This window comes from Loxodonta africana, chromosome 4 (genome assembly GCF_030014295.1).
Source record: "Loxodonta africana isolate mLoxAfr1 chromosome 4, mLoxAfr1.hap2, whole genome shotgun sequence".
Taxonomy (NCBI): Eukaryota; Metazoa; Chordata; class Mammalia; order Proboscidea; family Elephantidae; genus Loxodonta; species Loxodonta africana.
Genome location: NC_087345.1, coordinates 502,286 through 520,371, shown reverse-complemented (window position 1 = coordinate 520,371; position 18,086 = coordinate 502,286). Strand labels below are relative to the sequence as shown.

The window sequence follows — 18,086 nt, the reverse complement described above, 5'->3', positions numbered from 1 at the left end:
AGAGTGGGAGACAGGGTGGAGTAAACAGGGTGGGCTGTGAGTTGATAGTTGTTGAAGCTGAGTGATGGGTACGTGAGGGTTCATTAGTCTTCCCTTTCTACTGTTGTATCTGCTTGAAATTTTCCAAAATAACTTAAAAATGTAACAAAATGGAGAAAGCCAAATATGAACCAGCAGATGCCCCAGTCACTTAGGTGGCAGTGCTGAGGTGGAGGTTTGAACTTGGACCTGTGTGGCCTCTGGCTGCCCCAGCAAGGGGTGTAGATTCAGCCTCAGCTGGTAGTGACCCTGCTTGAGTGAGAGAAAGTCCTGCCGGATAGACCGTACCATAGAACCATGACATCGATTGAGTGCATTTGGGTTTTAAGTCAGACGACATTGTTCTTATTCCTTCCGTTGCAGACTTGGGACGTCAGATGCATAGGGCAGAGTCTCATACCTACACATTCAGGACACATCCTCACCTGCCCTGCTCTGGACAGGGCTCCTTACTTGTTTATGTCCCGATTTCCTTGAATCCCCGTTCCCTGCCCTATGGGCAACCATTCTGATATGTTTAGTGTATATCCACTTAAATGTCCATGTTCCTGTAACCACGTATATTGTTGTTTAGTGTGCGTGCATTTTAAATTATGTAGTTATATTGTGGTATGGCCTGCATTCCGTTCCTTCAGTTTTTTCACACAGTACCACGTTGTTAAGATTCATCCATGTTGCCACGTGTACGTTTGGTTCCTTGTCTATGCCTGTTGTTGTTAAGTTCTGTCCAGTCGATTCCGACTCATAGCAGCCCTGTGTACAACAGAACAAAACACTGCCCGGTCCTGTGCCATCCTCAGTCATTGCTGTGTTTGAGCCCACTGTTGCAGCCGCTGTGTCAATCCATCTCACTGAGGGTCTTCCTCTTTTTCGCTGACCCTCTACTGTATCAAGTGTCTTAGTTATGTAGTGTTGCTGTAACAGAAATACCATAAGTGGATGGCTTTAACAAACAGAAATACATTCTCTCACGGTCTAGGAGGCTAGAAGTCCGAATTCAGGGCACCAGCTCCAGGGGAATGCTTTCTCTGTCTGTTGGCTCTGGGGCAAGGTCATTGTCATCAATCTCCAACTAGTCTAGGAGTTTCTTAGCACAGGGACCCTGGGTCCAAAGGACACGCTCCCTCCCAGCTCTCGTTTTTTGGTAGTATGAGGTCCCTATCTTTCTGCTTGCTTCTTGTCTCCTTTTATCTCTTGTAAGATAAAAGGTGATGCAGGGAAACACGCTTTACGTAGAATCAGGAATGTGCCCTGAGTAAGGGTGTTGCATCCCACCCTAATCCTCTCTAACATAACCTAATCTTGCCTCATAAACTACAGGCAGAGATTAGGATTTACAACTCATAAGAAGATTACATCAAATCACACAATGGAGGACAACCACACAATTCTGGGAATCATGGCCTAGCCAAGTTGACATGTTTTTGAGGGACACAATTCAGTCCATTACACCAGGCATGATGTCCTTCTCCATGGGCTGGTCCTTCCTGATAACGTAGCCAAAGTATGTGAGACAAAGTCTTGCCATCCTCATGTCTAAGGAACATTCTGGTTGTACTTCTTCCAAGACAGAGTTATTTGTTCTTCTTGCAGCCCATGGTGTATTAAATATTCTTCGCCAACACCATAATTCAAATGCATCAATTCTTCTTTGGTCTTCCTTATTCATTATCCAACTTTCACATGCTTATGAGGCAATTGAACACACCATGGCTTGGATCAGGTGCACCTTAGTCTTCAAGGTGACATCTTTCCTTTTTTTAACACTTTAAAGAGGTCTTTTGCAGCAGATTTGCCCAGTGCAATTTGTTTGATTTCTTGACTGCCGCTTCCATGGGCATTGATTGTGGATCCAAGTAAAATGAAATCCTTGACAACTTCAGTATTTCCTCTGTCTCTGCCTATATGTGGTAATTATTCTACTATGTGTGAATGGCAGCCCGTCCTTGTGTGTGAGTCTTTTATTTCTTTGGGGTGTGTAGCAGGAGGGGAATTGCTGGTCTAGTGGGTGTACGTCTGCAGTTTCTCCAGTACTGCCATGGTGTCCTGTGGCCGACCAGTCTTGTCTCCCACCCCTGCCAGTGCTTTGAATTATCCAGCTTTCTGTGTCCGATAGATAGGAAGTGAGAGCTCAGTGTTCACTTTGCATTTATCTGATTACTGTGAGTCAACACTAAAAAGGACCTTCCTTTTTTTCATGTATATGTTAGAATATTTAATGAGCTTCTCAAAAAACCTAACTGAAGTATGCTATATTTTTTTATTAGAGTTTATAATATTTCTCTGTAGTAGTCATATATTTCTTTCCAATTCATAGATACTTTATAGTTTTAGTGACTACTGTCTATGACTGTTATCTTTTTAAAAATTATATTTTCTAGTTGGTTATTACTAGGGTAGAGAAACGGCATTAGGTTTGGTAGGTTGATCTTGTATCTGACAACTTTACTGGTATTTGTTTTATTAGTTTGTTTTCTGTTTTCTTTCCTAGGTAGATGATCGCCTTCAAATAACGATGGCTATAAATCTTTCCTTCCATGTCCGTACACTTCTAAGTTCTTTTTCTCTCCTCGTCACAAGGGCAGAGACTTCCAGCAGTGTGTTAGACAGCAGTGGTGTTCCCAGTCTCAAGTGGAAAGTTTCTCTTTTAAGTATAATGTTTGGTTTAGATGTCAAGTGTATACATTTACCTCATTAAGAAGCTTTCTTCTATTATTAGCTTGCTAAGAGGTTGTCTTTGTTCTTTTTTACAATAGGTAAGTGTTGAACTTTATCAAATGCTTTTTCTTTATCAGTTAAGATGATAAAATGATTTTTCTCTCCTGGTCTATTGATTTGGTAATTTGCATTGGTAGAGGATCTGATTTTGTTACATTCCTGGGATAAATCCTGTTTTGTCATCATACAGTACTGTTACATTCAGCTAGCTGACGTTTTATTCTTAGTCACGAATGAAGTGGACTTACATATGTCTCTTCTTGTCCGTGTTTTGATTGGGTGTTGAGGTTACACTGGCCTTACCTGGGGAGCTTTCTCGAGAGCAGCAGCTTATATCAGATAGAAATGAACTGTTTCCTGAAGTTTTTGAAGAAGTGTCTGTAGTCCATCTAGGTCTGTCCCCCCGCCCTTGATCTCTGTTGTCTCTATAGTTACTTCCCATTTATTGTTCTGTGTTTTATTTGCATTTTACTAGATACCTGTTTTTCCAAAGAATCCATTTTTAGTTTAGTTAATCTCACTTTTAAAATTCTCTCTTTCATTGGTTCATGTTGTTACGTTTATCATTTCATTCCTTTTCCTTCTGGTTGGTTCTGCTGTTGTTCTTCAGCTTCTTCAGTTAATTGTTGAGTTTCTTTGTTTTTAACCTGTGAATCCTTATATATCCTTATATAGGGGTGCTGTGAGTCGGATTCGACTTGATCGCAATGGATTTGATTGTTTTGTTAATATCCTTGTGAATGTATTTAAAGCTCTGCATTTTTCTCCAAAGTACTGCTTCTATCTTTGTCTCAGAAATTATGACAAATAACATTTTAGTTATTATTCAATTGTAAATATTTAATTACCTTTCTAACTTAAAGGGTTTTAAGGGATATGTTACTTAGTGTCAGACATAGGATTTTGTTTGGTGATAGCTTTATTGAGATATAGTTCATATACCATAAAATTCACCTATTTAAAGTGTGCAGCTCAGTGGTTTTTAATATCTTCACAGTTGTACAATCTTTTTTTTTTTTTTTTACGTTTTCAAGATTTATTTACTTATCTTTATTGCGAAAGTGAGGAGCCCTGGTGGTGCAGTGGTTGAAGTGCGCGGCTGCTACCAAAAGGTTGGTGGTTTGCACCCCGTAGCTGCTCCGAGGGAGGGAGATGTGGCAGCCTGCTTCTGTAAAGATCACAGCCTTGGAAACCCTGTGGGGCAGTTGTACCCTGTCCTGTAGGGTCTCTACAAGTCGGAATTAATTTGACAGCAGTGGGTTTGGTTTGGTTTTTGGTGGTGAAATATACACAACAAAATATACACCAAACCACAATCAAATTCAGAACATTTTCATAATTTCAGAAAGAAACCATGTGCTCTTTAGCGGTCACTCTCCATTCCCCCTCTTCCTCCGTGCCCTGGGCAACCAGTAATTCACTTTCTGTCCCTGGACATTTTGTATAAATGCCATCATACAACATGTGGTCTTTTGTGTCTGGCTTCTTTCACCCAGCGTGGTATTTCCCAGGCTCATCCAGGTTGTTGCGTGTATTAGTACTTTATTTCTTTTCATGGCTGAATAATATTCCGTTGTATGGATATGGCACATTTTATTTATTTATCAGCGAATGGACGTTTGAGTTGTTTGCACCTTTGGCTGTTTTGAGTACTGCTGCTGTAAACGTTGATGTACAAGTTTTGGTGTGGACATGTTTTCATTTCTCTTGGGTGCATTCCTAGGAATGGAATGGATCATGTGGGAACTTTGTTTAACCTTTGGAGGAACTGTCAGACCGTTATCCAAAGTGACTGCATCATTTTACGTTCCTGCCAGCAGTATAGGAGGGTTCTAGTTTCTCCACATCCTTGCCAACCTTTGTTATTATTTTGGTTTTGATTATAGCTATCCATCTCATGGATGGAGTGAATGGAAGGAATACAGAATGTCAGTATACCAAAAAGAATTGGTCGATGTTCAGCCATTTCAGGAGGTGGCATAAGATCAACAACCGATGGTACTAAAGCGGTCCAAGCTGCACTGAAGGCACTGGCAAAACACAAGGCGTCAGGAGTTGACGGAATACCAGTTACGACGTTTCAACAAAGGGATGCAGCACTGGCGGTGCTCACTCGTCTATGCCACGAAATTTGGAAGACAGCTTCCTGGCCAACTGACTGGAAGAAATCCACATTTGTACTCATTCCAAAAAGGTTGTGGAAATTATCGAGCGGTATCATTGATATCATATACAAGTTAAATATTTGCTGAAGATCATTCAAAAGCAGTTGCAGCAGTACATTGACAGGGAACTGCCAGAAATTCAAGCCGGATTCAGAAGGGGATGTGGAACCAGGGATATCATTGCTGATGTCAGGTGGATCCTGCCTGAAAGCAGAGGATGCCAGAAAGATGTTTACTTGTGTTTTTTTGACTGTGCTAAGGCATTCGACTTTGTGGGTCATAACAAATTATGGATAACATTACAAAGAATGGGAATTCCAGAACACTTAGTTGTGCTTGTGAGGAACCAGTACTTAGACCAAGAGGCAGTTGTTTGAAACGAACAAGGGGATATGGCATGGTTTAAAGTCGGGAAAATGGTGCATCAGGGTTGTATCCTTTCATCATACTTATTCAATCCATATGCTGAGTAAATAATCAGAGAAACTGAACTATATGAAGAACGGGGCATCAGGATTGGAGGACAACTCATTGACAACCTGCACTATGCAGATGACAGAACCTTGCTTGCTGAAAATGAAGAGGACTTGAGGCATTTATGGACGAAGATCAAAGACCACAACCTTCAGTATACATTATACCTCAACATAAAGAAAGCAAAAATTCTCAGAGCTGGACCAGTAAGCAACATCATGATAAATGGAGAAAAGATTGACGTCGTCAAGGATTTCATTTTACTTGGATCCACAATCAATGCCCATGCAAGCAGCAGTAAGAAGTCAAAAGACACATTGCATTGGGCAAATATGCAGGAAATCTCTTTAAAGTGTTGGAAAACAAAGATATCATCTTGAAGACTAAGGTGTGCCTGACCCAAGCCATGGTGTGTTCAATCACCTCACGTGCATGTGAAAGCTGGACAGTGAATAAGGAAGACCAAAGAAGAATCTATGCCTTTGAATTATAGTGTTGGAGAAGAGTATTGAATATACCATGGACTGCCAGAAAAACAAACATATCTGTCTGAGAAGAAGTACAGCCAGAGTGCTCCTTTGAAGTGAGGATGGTGAGACTTTGTCTTACATACTTTGGACATGTTATCAAGAGGGACCAGTTCCTGGAAAAGGACATCATGCTTGGTAAAGTCGAGAGTCAGCGAAAAAGAGGAAGACCTTCAACAAGATGGATGGACCCAGTGGTTGCATCAGTGGGCCCAGGTGTGAGAATGATTGTGAGGGTGTTGCCGGACCAGGCAGTGTTTCATTCTGTTGTACATGGGGTCACTGTGAGTCAGAATCCACTCCATGGCACCCAACAACAACATCTATCTCATTGTGGTTTTGATTTGCATTTTCCTGATGGCCACTGATGTTGAGCAGCTTTTCATGTGCTTTTTGGCCATTTGTGTATCTTCTTTGGAGAAATGTCTATTCACATACTTTGATCATTTTTTTTTTTTAACTCAGCTTTCATTTATTTCCTTAACAATACATTTTTATAGTGCTTAGTTTACGACAGGCAGTTTTCTAAGCAAGCACATCTTTAGGTGCTACTCAAATGAATTAAAAAAATTTTTTTATTATATTTGGTTGTTGTTGAGAATATACACAGCAGAACGTACACCAATTCAGTAGTTTCTACGTGTCCAGTGACATTGATTACATTCTTCCAGTTGTGTAACCGTTCTCACCCTCCTCTTCTGAGTCGTTTCTCCCCCAGGGTCACATTTTAATTATTGACTTTTGAGAGTTGTTATTTGTATTCTAGATATAAGTTCCTTATTGGGTATATGACTTACAAGTATTTTCTCACATCCTGTGGATTACCTTTTCATTTTCTTGATGGTGTCATTTGAAGCACGAAAGCTTTTAATTTTGATGAACTCCAATTTGTCTATATCTATATTTTTGCTTTTTTTTTTTTTTCGTATTTAAGAAACCGGTGCCAAATCCAAGGTCACAAAGATTTGCTCATGTTTCCTTTTAAGAGTTTTATGGCATTTCTTACATTTAGGTCTTTGATCCATTTTGATTTTTTAAAAAATTTGCCATTTCAGCTTTTACTTTACATGTGCGACTCAGTGACATTATGTTCATCATGTTGTGCAGCCATCGCTGTTACTCATTTCCAGAAATTTCCATCTCCCTTGACAGAAGCTCAGCGCCCTCCCCTCTCCCTCTTACCCTGGTAACCACTCATAGCCCCTGGTCTCTGTGCATTTGCCCAGTCTAGGTATTTCCCATAAATGGAATCATGGAATATTTGTCTTTTTGTGTCCCACTTGTTTCACTCAGTGTAATGTTTTCAAGGTTAGTGCATGATGTAGCATGTATCAGGATCTCGTTTCTCTTTACGGTGGCGTAATACTCCAGCATATGTGTGTGCCACATTTTGTTTATCCGCGTGTTTGTTGATGGACATTTAAGTTGTTTCCACCTTTTGGGTATTGTAGTAGTGCTACAGCGAACATTGGTGTACATGTACCTGTTTGTGTTTCTGCTTTAAATTCTTTTGGGTGTATACCTAGGAGTGGAATTGCTGGATAGTATGGCAGTCCTGTGTTTACCTTTTTGAGAAATCTCCAAACGGTTTTCCACGATGACTGTACCATTTTAAAGTTCCCACCAGCAGTGAATGGAGGCTCCAGTTCTTCACATCCTCACCAACATCTGTTGTTGTTTGTGTTTTTGATTATAGTTGTCTTTGTGGGGTGGACTGATATCTTGTGGTTTTGATACGCATTTACCTAATGACTAATGACGCCGAGCATCTTCTGATGTGTTTTTTGGCCATTTGTATTTCCCCTTTGGTGAAATGTCTTCAATTCCTTTGCCCATTTTTAAATTGGGTTGTCTTTTTGTTGTTACGTTAACAGAGTTCTTTATATATTCTGGATATTAAGTTCTTATCAGATGTATGGTTCCCCCAAATTTTTGCCTCCTTATTATTTTAGCTTGTCAAATACTAAGGTTGTATCTCACCTTTCTTTTGGTTCATGTTTACTTGGTGTAAATTTTTAAACCTTCATATTTTTGCCTTTCTGAGTTTTTAAAATTGTGGCTTTTGTAGTAAAGATATTGTTGGATATTGGTCTTTTTAGTCCAATCTGAGAAGCTCTCTTTTCATTGATTATTTTAACTGATAAATATTTATTTAAAATTATTATTATATTAGGACTTATTTCTGCCATCTTATATTTTCCATTTAGTAAAACTTTATTTTTTTTTCTCCTTTCCTGTTTTCCATTGAATAGATAGTGTTTTTTTCATTTGTTTAACTGCTGGTTTAAATGTTATGCATATATTGTATTTATGTTCTCACAGTGACTGCCCTAAACGTAAGACCTGTGGTCGTTTGTATTTTTCCTTTTGACTTTTTTAACTTAATACCTCTGCCTTTGTCATAATAAGACAGCCATCTTGGCATGCTCTTCTCGGAAATGTCTACTAGGTATAATCCTATCAAGGTGGATGGCTGTGCTCCAAAGATTCTTGTTTGGTTGATGGTGAGAGAGTGATAAAATTCCTAATGACAAGCTGCAGAATTCTGACCTCAGTTCTCCTTTATTAAAGTTTTAATTAGTGTTCTAAAGATACAATAGCATTTCTTGTCACATTAATAGATAACTCAAAGCTTGTCAATGGCAATAATGCCGAAGGCCAGGCGAGAGCCTTGGAAGTTGGGCTGGTCTGCTGACCCTGTGAAGAAGGTGGGAGGGTGAATGTGAAGTCTGTAAAAGGCGTTGAGAAACAAGAGTGACTGAATGATTCAGAATATTGGGCTAGGCTCTTTTTTTTTTTTTTTTAATTGAAATCATATAGATTTTTAATTGTTAGTTGCTGTTGCATCAGCTTCAATGCCCAGTGATAGTCTATATAACAGAAAGAAACCGTTGCCTGGCCCTGTGCCATCTCCACGATCATTGGTATGCTTGTGCCCATTGTTGAGGCTATCGTGTCAGTCCACCTCCGTGAGGATTTCTTTCATTTTCTCTGACCCTCTACTTTACCCAACATGATGTCCTTTTCTAGCGATTGATCTTCCTTTTTTTTTTTTTTTAATTTTTGTTGTGCTTTAAGTGAAAGTTTACAAACTAAGTCAGTCTCTCTTTTAGAAACTTACATACACCTTGCTATATACTCCTGGTTGTTCTCCCTCTAATGAGACAGACACGCCTTCCTTCCACCGTCTGTTTTCGTGTCCATTTGGCCAGCTCCTGACCCCCTCTGACCTCTCCTCTTTTCTCCAGGCAGGAGCTGCCCACATAGTCTCATGTGTCTACTTGATCTAAGAAGCTCACTCTTCACCAGTATCCTTTTCTATCTCATAGTTCAGTCCAATCCCTGTCTGAAGAGTTGGCTTCGGGGATGGTTCCTGTCTTGGGCTAACAGAAGGTCTGGGGTCCATGACCCCTGGGGTCCTTATAGTGCGATTGGTCTTACTTGATGACATGTCCAAAGTAAGCAAGATGAAGTTTTGTGATCCTTGCTTCTAAGGAGCATTCTGACTTCTTCCAAGACTGTTTTGTTCGTTCTTCTTACTGGCAGTCCACGGTATATTCACTATTTTTTGCCAACACCACAGTTCTAATGCACTCAAATTATTTTTTTCTTGATCAGTGTAGCTAGAGGTTTATTACTTTTATTGATCTTTTTGAAGAACCAGCTTTTGATTTTATTTTTTCTGGAGCTTTTTTATGCAAATCACTTCTGTCTGTCACTCTGCCTTGCAAATTTTAGTCATCTAAAAAAAAAAAAATTTTTTTTTTTTTTTTTTTTAAGCAGCCTACAAATTTTCGTCATCTGAGATTGAAGTTGTCAAGGATTTCATTTTACTTGGATCCAAAATCAGCACCCGTGGAAGCAGCAGTCAGGAAATCAATAGACATGTTGTATTGGGCAAATCAGCTGCAAAAGACCTCTTTAAAGTGCTGAAAAGCAAAGATGTCACCTTGAAGACTAAGGTGCGCCTGACCCAAGCCATGGTATTTTCAATCACATCATATGCATGTGAAAGCTGGACAATGAATAAGGAAGACCAAAGAAGAATTGACACCTTTGATTTGTGGTGTTGGCAAAGAATATTGCATATACCATGGACTGCCAAAAGAATGAACAAATTCGTCTTGGAAGAAATACAACCAGAATGCTCCTTAGAAGCAAGGATGGCGAGACTGCATCTTATGTCCTTTGGACGTGTCAGGAGAGATCCGTCCCTGGAGAAGGGAGGGCATCGTGCTTGGTAAAGTAGAGGGTCAGGGAAAAAGAGGAAGACCCTCAACGAGATGGATTGACACAGTGGCTGCAGCAGTGGGCTCAAGCATAACAACGATTGTGAGGATAGTGCAGGACTGGGCAGTGTTTCATTCTGTCGTACATGGAGCCGCTAGGAGCCGGAACTGACTCGGTGACACCTAACAACGACAACAACAACAAGCAGCCTTGAACCCCAACCTCTTTCTTTTCCCCAGCAAGCCACTGCTTTTTGTGTGGACTCCCCTCTCCTCTGTTCAGAAAGTGCCCAGTCAGAAGGCTAAGATGAGCATTGAGGCCACTTCTTGTGCTTCTTTCCCTTGAGGTGTACCACCGTGGCTCTCTGCTGCCCAGCACCTGAAAAGTGTTACTGTACCTGTGTTGTGCAGTTTGATAGTTGTTCAGGGTCAGAGCGTCAGTCTGATTCCCATTGCTCTGTGGTAGTCAGATTCTGCAGGGTTTATTTTCACATGATTGTCAGGTAGGTATGGTAATCTATTTTTTCCAATGGTAGCTAATCGTGCCAGTGTGCACTAGTAAATAAATCCTTTCTCCACTGTACTGAAATGTCACATCTGTCATATATTGTGTGCCCATGTTTACCCTGAGACATTCTGTCCTTTACATTTGTCTGTTCTTGCCCCGGTCCCATATAAATGGCCCCTATGAAGCCGAGTGTCTTCGTTGTCTAGTGCTGCTACAACAGAAATACCGGAAGTGGATGGCTTTAACAAAGAGAAGTTCATTTCCTCACAGTAAAGTAGGATACAAGTCCAAATTCAGGGTGTCAGCTCCAGGGGAAGGCTCTTTCTCTCTCATCAGTCTTCCCCTGGACTGGGAGCTTCTCTGCTCAGGGACCACTGGGTCCGAAGGACAGGCTCTGCTCCTGACACTGCTACTTGGTGGTGGTATGAGGTCCCCCCTCTCTGTTTGATTCCCTTTCCTTTTATCTCTTGTAAGATAAAAGGTGGTACGGGCCACACCTTAGGGAGACTCTGTTTACGTTGGATCAAGGATGTAACCTGAGCGAGGGTATTACATCCCACTGTAATCTTCCTTAACCACAGGCAGAGATTATGATTTAGAGCAAATAGGAAAATCACAAAATAGAGGACAGCCACACAGTACTGAGAATTGTGGCCTGACCAAGTTGACACGTATTTTTGTGGACAAAATTCAGTCCATGACACAGCGGTAGAACTAATGGTGGACGCAGGAACAGGAGGGAGTGGTGAGAGGGCTGTGGCAGCAGATGGGGCAGGAGCGCTGTGTCCTGAGTGTCCTGGTGGAGCAGCGTGCTGGGCATGTGGCTGTGCAGCAGTGGCAGCGGTAGTATAGCAGTTGAAGGAGATGAGGTGATGGTATTGGCATAAATAGAAGGGTTGCTGACGTTTACTGAGCAGTTACACACTTGGTATTATGCTAAGTGCTTTACAAATGATATCTTGTTTAATCTTTACCAGTAGGACCAAACACTAAGATTCAGAGAGGATAAAATGGGTGACCAAGGACACACGTAAATACAAATATACATGGTGCCTGTCATCATTCTGCTGCTTGTGTTCTTTTTGGCTCATTTTTGGCCCGAACCCAAGCCCCGAGGACTGATGCAGATAGAGGCTCTTGTATCAGTTAGCTTTTACTGTATAACAAGCGCTCCAAAAGCTGGAGGCTTCATAAGACCACTGTTTATTTGCTCACAATTCTGTGGGTTATTAGCCCAGCTGGGGTGGCTCCTTTGCTTGGTGTCAGTGGATTCACACGCATTGGCATTCAGCTGGTGGTGGGTGAGCAGGCTGATGGCAGGGTCCCCAGAGGCCACTGTGCTGTGGTCATTTACTGTCTAGTTAGGCTAAAAAAAAAAAATAGGCTAATTCTCATAGTGGTGGCTTGGGGTTCCCTGAGCACTGAGGGAGTAGCCACCATGTCCAAGGATGGTTTGACCTCTGTTTGGTCACAGCTGCTGCCGCCCATTGCTGAGCCCAGATTCTGGGGCTGCAGAGAGCCTTCTACTTGGAGGGCTCATGAGCTGCGTGGAATCTGCCTCCTTGGGATCTACCATAACCTGTTTTCTCCCAGCTTTTTTATGTGAGTGAAATATGGTTAAAAGATACTGAAAGGGCAGGCCTAAGAGTCCTTCAGGAGCAGCAGCTGGTTGCAGGGTTGCCAGGAGGCAGGGACCGCTGCGGTGGGGGCAGGTGTGCCACAGGGTGGATAGCCTCGCTGGCCTGGCCACCCAGGCCACGCCTCCTTGTCTGGTGGCTTGTTGAAGGTGGGGAGGAGTTTGTACTGATAGTAAGTGCCTCTGGCCTCTCTGGGCCTTCTCTCTGGAACTCACTTCCCACACCTCCTGCTAGCTGCTGCCTGGAGCCTTGAGTCCTCCTACAGCCTGCAAACGCTCTCTGTTGAGGTTTCCTTTTTTCCTTTCAACCCCAGTGCGCATCTGTTGTAAAGGAGGATTCCTGTTCTGATGTCATTGTGGCGATTGGTGGTTTAGAGAGGTTTTTCACTTCAGCTGTTACTCATTACCTTTGGAATCATAAGAGGGTGAAGAAAAGCTGAAATTCAAATTAAGAACTTGCAATCAAAATACATAGGTCCCAGATTTAAGTAGTGTAGTGGCTAATGTTATGGTTAAAAAAATTAGCATCTTTCAAAGTCCTCCAGCAGTGTATATGCAAAACATTTAATAGTTTGCCTGTGAAACTGGCTGTCCAGCCAGCTGTAGGGTCATTGAGAACATGCTGAGTTCTGAACAGGGCATCAGAGGTGTGCGCAGGTGCCAAGGTGCATGCAGGTGTGGGGAACTGCGGGCAGTGGAGGGAGTTCCAGGTTAGCTTCGTCTGACTGGGTGAGTAGGATTTTGTTTTAGCACAAGAAAGAGTATGTGCTGAGGCATAAAAGTGTGAAAGTACGTTCCGTATTTGTGTTTTTTGGCTGTAGGATGGGGGAGGGAGAATGAGTGGTGTCTAGAGGGTCAGAAGGACACTTTGTACAAAGCAGCCTGGAGGTGTGGTGGGCACCTGGGGCCAGCAGAGAGGAGATGGGAATGATATGAAGGCGACTAAAATTTGGAAAAGTAAGTTGTACACAGTAAAGGCGCAGGGCTGGGAGGCAGACAGGCTGTGGTGCCTGGTGTCAGGGGTCCCAGAGCAGCAGAGTTTCATTAACGAACAGGAGGGTTTTATGTAGTGTCGTCATTGTTACATGTTATCCAGTTGGTTCAGACTCACAGTGACCCAGTACACAACAGAACAAAACACTGCCCGATCCTGTGCCGTTCTCACAGTCGTTGTTATGCTTGAGCTCATTGTTGTAGCCAGTGTGTCAGTCCATCTCGTTGAGGGTCTTTTTCTTTTTTGCTGACCTTCTACTTTACCAAGCATGATGTCCTTCTCCAGGGACTGGTCCCTCTTGGTAACATGTCTGAAGTATGTGAGACAAAGTCTCACCACGCTTCTAAGGAGCATTCTGGCTGTACTTCTTCCAAGACATTTGATCATTCTACTGGCTGTTGTTGTTAGGTACAGTCGAGTTGATTCCGACTCATAGCAATGCTATGCACAGCAGAACGAAACACTGCCCAGTCCTGCACTATGCTCACAATTGTTGCTGTGCTTGAGCCCATCGTTGCAGCCACTCTGTCAGTCCATCTCATTGAGGGTCTTCCTCTTTTTCCCTGACCCTCTACTTTACCAACCATGATGTCCTTCTCCAGGGACTGATCTCACCTGATAACATGTCTAAAGTATGTAAGACGCAGTCTCGCCATCCTTGCTTCTAAGGAGCATTCTGGCTGTACTTCTTCCAAGTCAGATTTGTTCATTCTTTTGGCAGTCCATGGTATTTCTTCGCCAGCACCACAATTCAAAGGCATCAGTTCTTCTTGGATCTTCCTTATTCATTGTCCAGCTTTCACATGCATTGAAAACACCATGGCTTGGATCAGGCGCACCTTAGTCCTCAAGGTGACATGTTAGCTTTTCAACACTTAAAGCGGTCTTTCGCAGCTGATTTGCCCAATGCAACGCATCTTTTGATTTCTTAACTCCTGCTTCCATGGGTGTTGATTGTGGATCCAAGTAAAATGAAATCCTTAACGCCATTTATCATGGTGTTACTTATTGGTCCAGCTGTGAGGACTTTTGTTTTCTTTACGTTGAGATGTAATCCGTACTGAAGGCTGTGCTCTTTGATCTTCATCAGTAAGTGCTTCAAGTCCTCTTCATTTTCAGCAAGGAAAGTTGTGTCGTCTGCAAAACGCGGGTTGTTAATGAGTCTTCCTCCAATCCTGATGCCCCGTTCTTCATGTAGTCCAGCTTCTCGGATTAGTTGCTCAGCATAAAGATTGAATTGGTATGGTGAAAGGATACAACCCTGACGCATGCCTTTCCTGACTTTTAACCATGGAGTATCCTCTTGTTCTTTTCGAACAACTGCCTCTTGGTCTGTGAACAGATTCCTCATGAGCACAATTAAGTGTTCCGGAATTCCCATTCTCCACAGTGATATCCGTAATTTGCTATCATCCACACAGTTGAATGCCTTAGCATAGTAAATAAAACAGAAGTAAACATATTCCTGGTGTTCTCTGCTTTCGCCCAGGATCCATCTGGCATCAGCAATGATATCCCTTGTTCCACGTCCTCTTCTGACTCCGGTGTGCATTTCTGGAGATTCCCTGTCGATGTACTGCCTCGACCGCTTTTGAATGATCTTCAGCAAAAGTTTACTGGTGTGTGATATTAATGACATTTTTCAATAATTTCTGCATTCTGTTGGATCACGTTTCTTTGGAATAGGCACAAATATGACAGAACGGGTACAGGTAAACTGTCTTCCAGATTTCTTGGTGTAGATGAGTGAGTGCTTCCAGTGCTGCATCCGTTTTACGGAAACATCTTGGTTGGTATTCTGTCAATTTCTGGAGCCTTGTTTTTCACCAATGCCTTCAGTGCAGTTTGGACTTCTTCCTGATCATGTGGTACCTCCTGAAATGGTTGAACGTTGAGCAGTCCTTCCTGGCATAGGGACTCTTTGTGTTCTTTCCATCTTCCTTTGATGTTTTCTGCATCGTTTAATATTTTCCCATAGAGTTCTTCAGTATTGCAACAAGTCTTGAGATTTTTCTTTAGTTCTTTTAGCTTGAGAAATGCCAAGTATGTTCTTCCCTTTTGGTTTTCTATCTCCAGGTCTTTGCAGGTACCATTATAATACTTGACTTTGTCTTCTCGAGCTGCCTTTTGAAATCTTCTGTTCACCTCTTTTACTTCCGCATTTCTTCTTTTGCTTTAGGTATTTGACATTCAAGAGTAAGCTTCAGAGTCTCTTCTGACATTCATTTTGCCTGGACTCTACAAGGCTGGCCTAGCTCAGTGGCTCTTAAATGTCCAGGCAAAGTCCATGGTTGGAGATATGGAGGAAGGACGGCTTAGTAGGGGTTTCTCAGGGTGCTATGGGGAGACCTAGTGACTTACTGGGTGCACACGTGAGGAGGGTGGCAGCTGTAAGAACAACTCTGGGTGTTACTCACCCAGCAGGGATGGTGCGGGGAGGCCAGGTGGTAAAGGCCAGCAAGATGAGGTATCTTGAGTCCGAGTTGTTGAGACTGCTTTCTGGGAGACACCTGGGAAAGTGTCCAGCGTCTTGCTCAGGAGGGTACTGGACACTATGGCTGCGGGTTTGGGAGGCACTGCCTTTCTCATAGTGGAATGGCATCTCTGTTGCCTGTACGTGGGAGACATCAGATGGTGTTGACAGACAGAACCAAGAACCGGGCGAATGCGCAGGGGGCTGTCAAATGAGGGAGGCATCTCAGCCCACGGGACAACCTAGAGGAGGCAGTGTCCTGGGAGCTGGGCAGATAGTGGTGTCTCTAGGGCCGAGCTGCTGAAGAAGGACAGCCAGCAGGTGGTGCTGGCCTGTGAGCTGACCTTGATGGCCAGATCAGAGCAGTATGTGCTGGGCTGTCTCCGTCTGCGGCCTGTGGGAGTGCACACTGGTCTTGGGGATGGAGCAGCCCAGGCTTCCTGGACTTCAGTGTGGAGTTGCTGAGGATGGGCTCGTGGAGGAGGGGAGACGTGACCCTGTTGCCTCTCTCGTAGCTCTGTGAGCCATCACCATGTTCTGGAAGTTTGACTTGAATACCACCTCGCACGTCGACAAGCTGCTGGACAAGGAGGACGTGACGCTGCAGGAGCTTATGGATGAGGATGACCTCCTGCAGGAGTGCAAGGCCCAGAACCGAAAGCTGCTGGACTTCCTGTGCCGGCAGCAATGCATGGAGGAGCTGGTGAGCCTCATCACGCAGGACCCGCCCCTGGACATGGAAGAGAAGGTCCGCTTCAAGTATGTACTGCTGCCGTGCCAGGTGGGCCACGTGTCACTGGGCAGAGCCACAGGCAGGTAGCAGGTTGTTTGGGGACAGCCAGTCACAAGGGTTTTGTCACTGAGACGCTAGCCTTAAATGTCCCACCCTAGCTGAGTCTGAGGAAGCCATACCTGTAGGGCTGGGGCAAGGTATGCCTGAGTGGCAGTGATGGTCCAGGGGGGTTTACAGTCAGAGTCTAGGAGAAGTCAGTGATAGATAAGTCAACAGTGAGAAAAAGACCACCTCCGGGGGAGCCCTTCTGTAAGTGAATAAAGAGTGAACTGTGAACGGTGTTTACCTGTTCAGACTAAGGTGAACACTGGGCAGCAGCGTGACTAAAGATTATGTTCCAGCTGCCCAGGGAGAGTGAGGAGAGGGTAGTAGGTGGTGGGGCTGAACCTTCCTCTTCCATTGTGTGACACCTAGAATTGATAAAGGCAGCGGGAATGTCACGTATATGTGCGTACGCTATTTAGAAACAAGGGAGCTGATAGAGAAAACAGCTAAAAGAGTATGCAATGAAGTCTATGAGAAATGTGACTTGGGAGTGAGAATGGTAACAGGGATGGGGACCTGCCTTTTATCATGAGCCCTCTCACACTATATGATCTTTTCAAGCATGTATACATGTTACTCTGATTAAAAATATTAAACCAATTTTTTTGAGAAAAGGAATAGGATGGATAGCTGGATGGATATATATAGATGGATGGATGGATGGTAGGTGGATGGATAGATGGGTGGATGGTGGGTGGGTAAATGGAGGGGTGGGTGGGTGGATGGATGGAGTGGATGGTGGATGGATAGATGGATGGATGGATGAGTGGAATAGATGGATGAGTGGATGGATGGGTGGATGCATGCGTGGATGGATGGTTGGGTAGATGGATGGTTGGGTGAGGTGGTAGCAAGAGGAGAAAACAGGGTTAAGATTGCTTTTCATAGGTGGGAAAATATAGGTAGGTATGAAGAGCAGGTTGCAGCGTGGAAGCAGCCTTTCATGATGGTAAATTAATGGATGTGGCTGCGTGCCAGTAGGACTTTATTTCACAGAAATCCAGTCTGCCTCTCAAGGACAGGCCTGCCGCCCGCCTGGGCTGGGCTCTGACAGGTTAGAGCCAGCACCTCCTCTGACAGGTGTCACTTGGGCACGTGTCCTAGAGTGTAAGGTTGCACCTGCAACCTGGCTGAGCACATGGCTGTCTCACCCTGACGTCTGGACTCTGGGTAACGGAGAGACCCTCTTTTCCTGAGAGTGGAGAGTGAACCTGAGCTGTGCCTGCTCCAGAGAGGCGGCTCCTCTGTGCTCCGGGCTCAGGCAGCAGCTTCTGTCCCTGCTTGCAGTCTAAGGCTGCTCCGGACAGGTGGGCCTGTGTAATACCTCTGCCCTAAGCCCGCAGAGCTGGAAGCAGTGGCCATGTGACCCAGCCCTGGAAATGGGCAGATGTTCCTGGTCTCTTCCTTGAGGTGCCTGAACAGTCTGCTTGCCGAGTTTTGGACTTTTTGAGAAATAAGATGAAAGAGCCAGCAGACAGACACCAA

At 43.7% G+C, this 18,086-nt stretch overlaps 1 protein-coding gene across 22 annotated transcripts in view; it reads left to right on the top strand.

Moving 5' to 3' along the window:
* Positions 1 to 18,086, top strand: part of PPP6R2 (protein phosphatase 6 regulatory subunit 2) — a 102,339-nt gene that overhangs the window by 51,857 nt on the left and 32,396 nt on the right. For 9 of the 22 annotated variants that reach the window (XM_064283275.1, XM_064283270.1, XM_064283263.1 and 6 more), the window contains one exon: positions 16,279 to 16,544. The exons of 2 other annotated variants lie outside the window; for them this stretch is intronic. In XM_064283275.1, coding sequence (XP_064139345.1) covers positions 16,296 to 16,544 — 249 coding nt within the window. In that variant the 5' untranslated portion in view covers positions 16,279 to 16,295. Of the gene's footprint in view, positions 1 to 4,643; positions 6,140 to 9,703; positions 10,656 to 14,779; positions 14,910 to 16,278; positions 16,576 to 18,086 lie in introns of those variants that run through there. 11 more of the 22 variants (XM_064283276.1, XM_064283272.1, XM_064283265.1 and 8 more) reach the window with 8 other exon arrangements.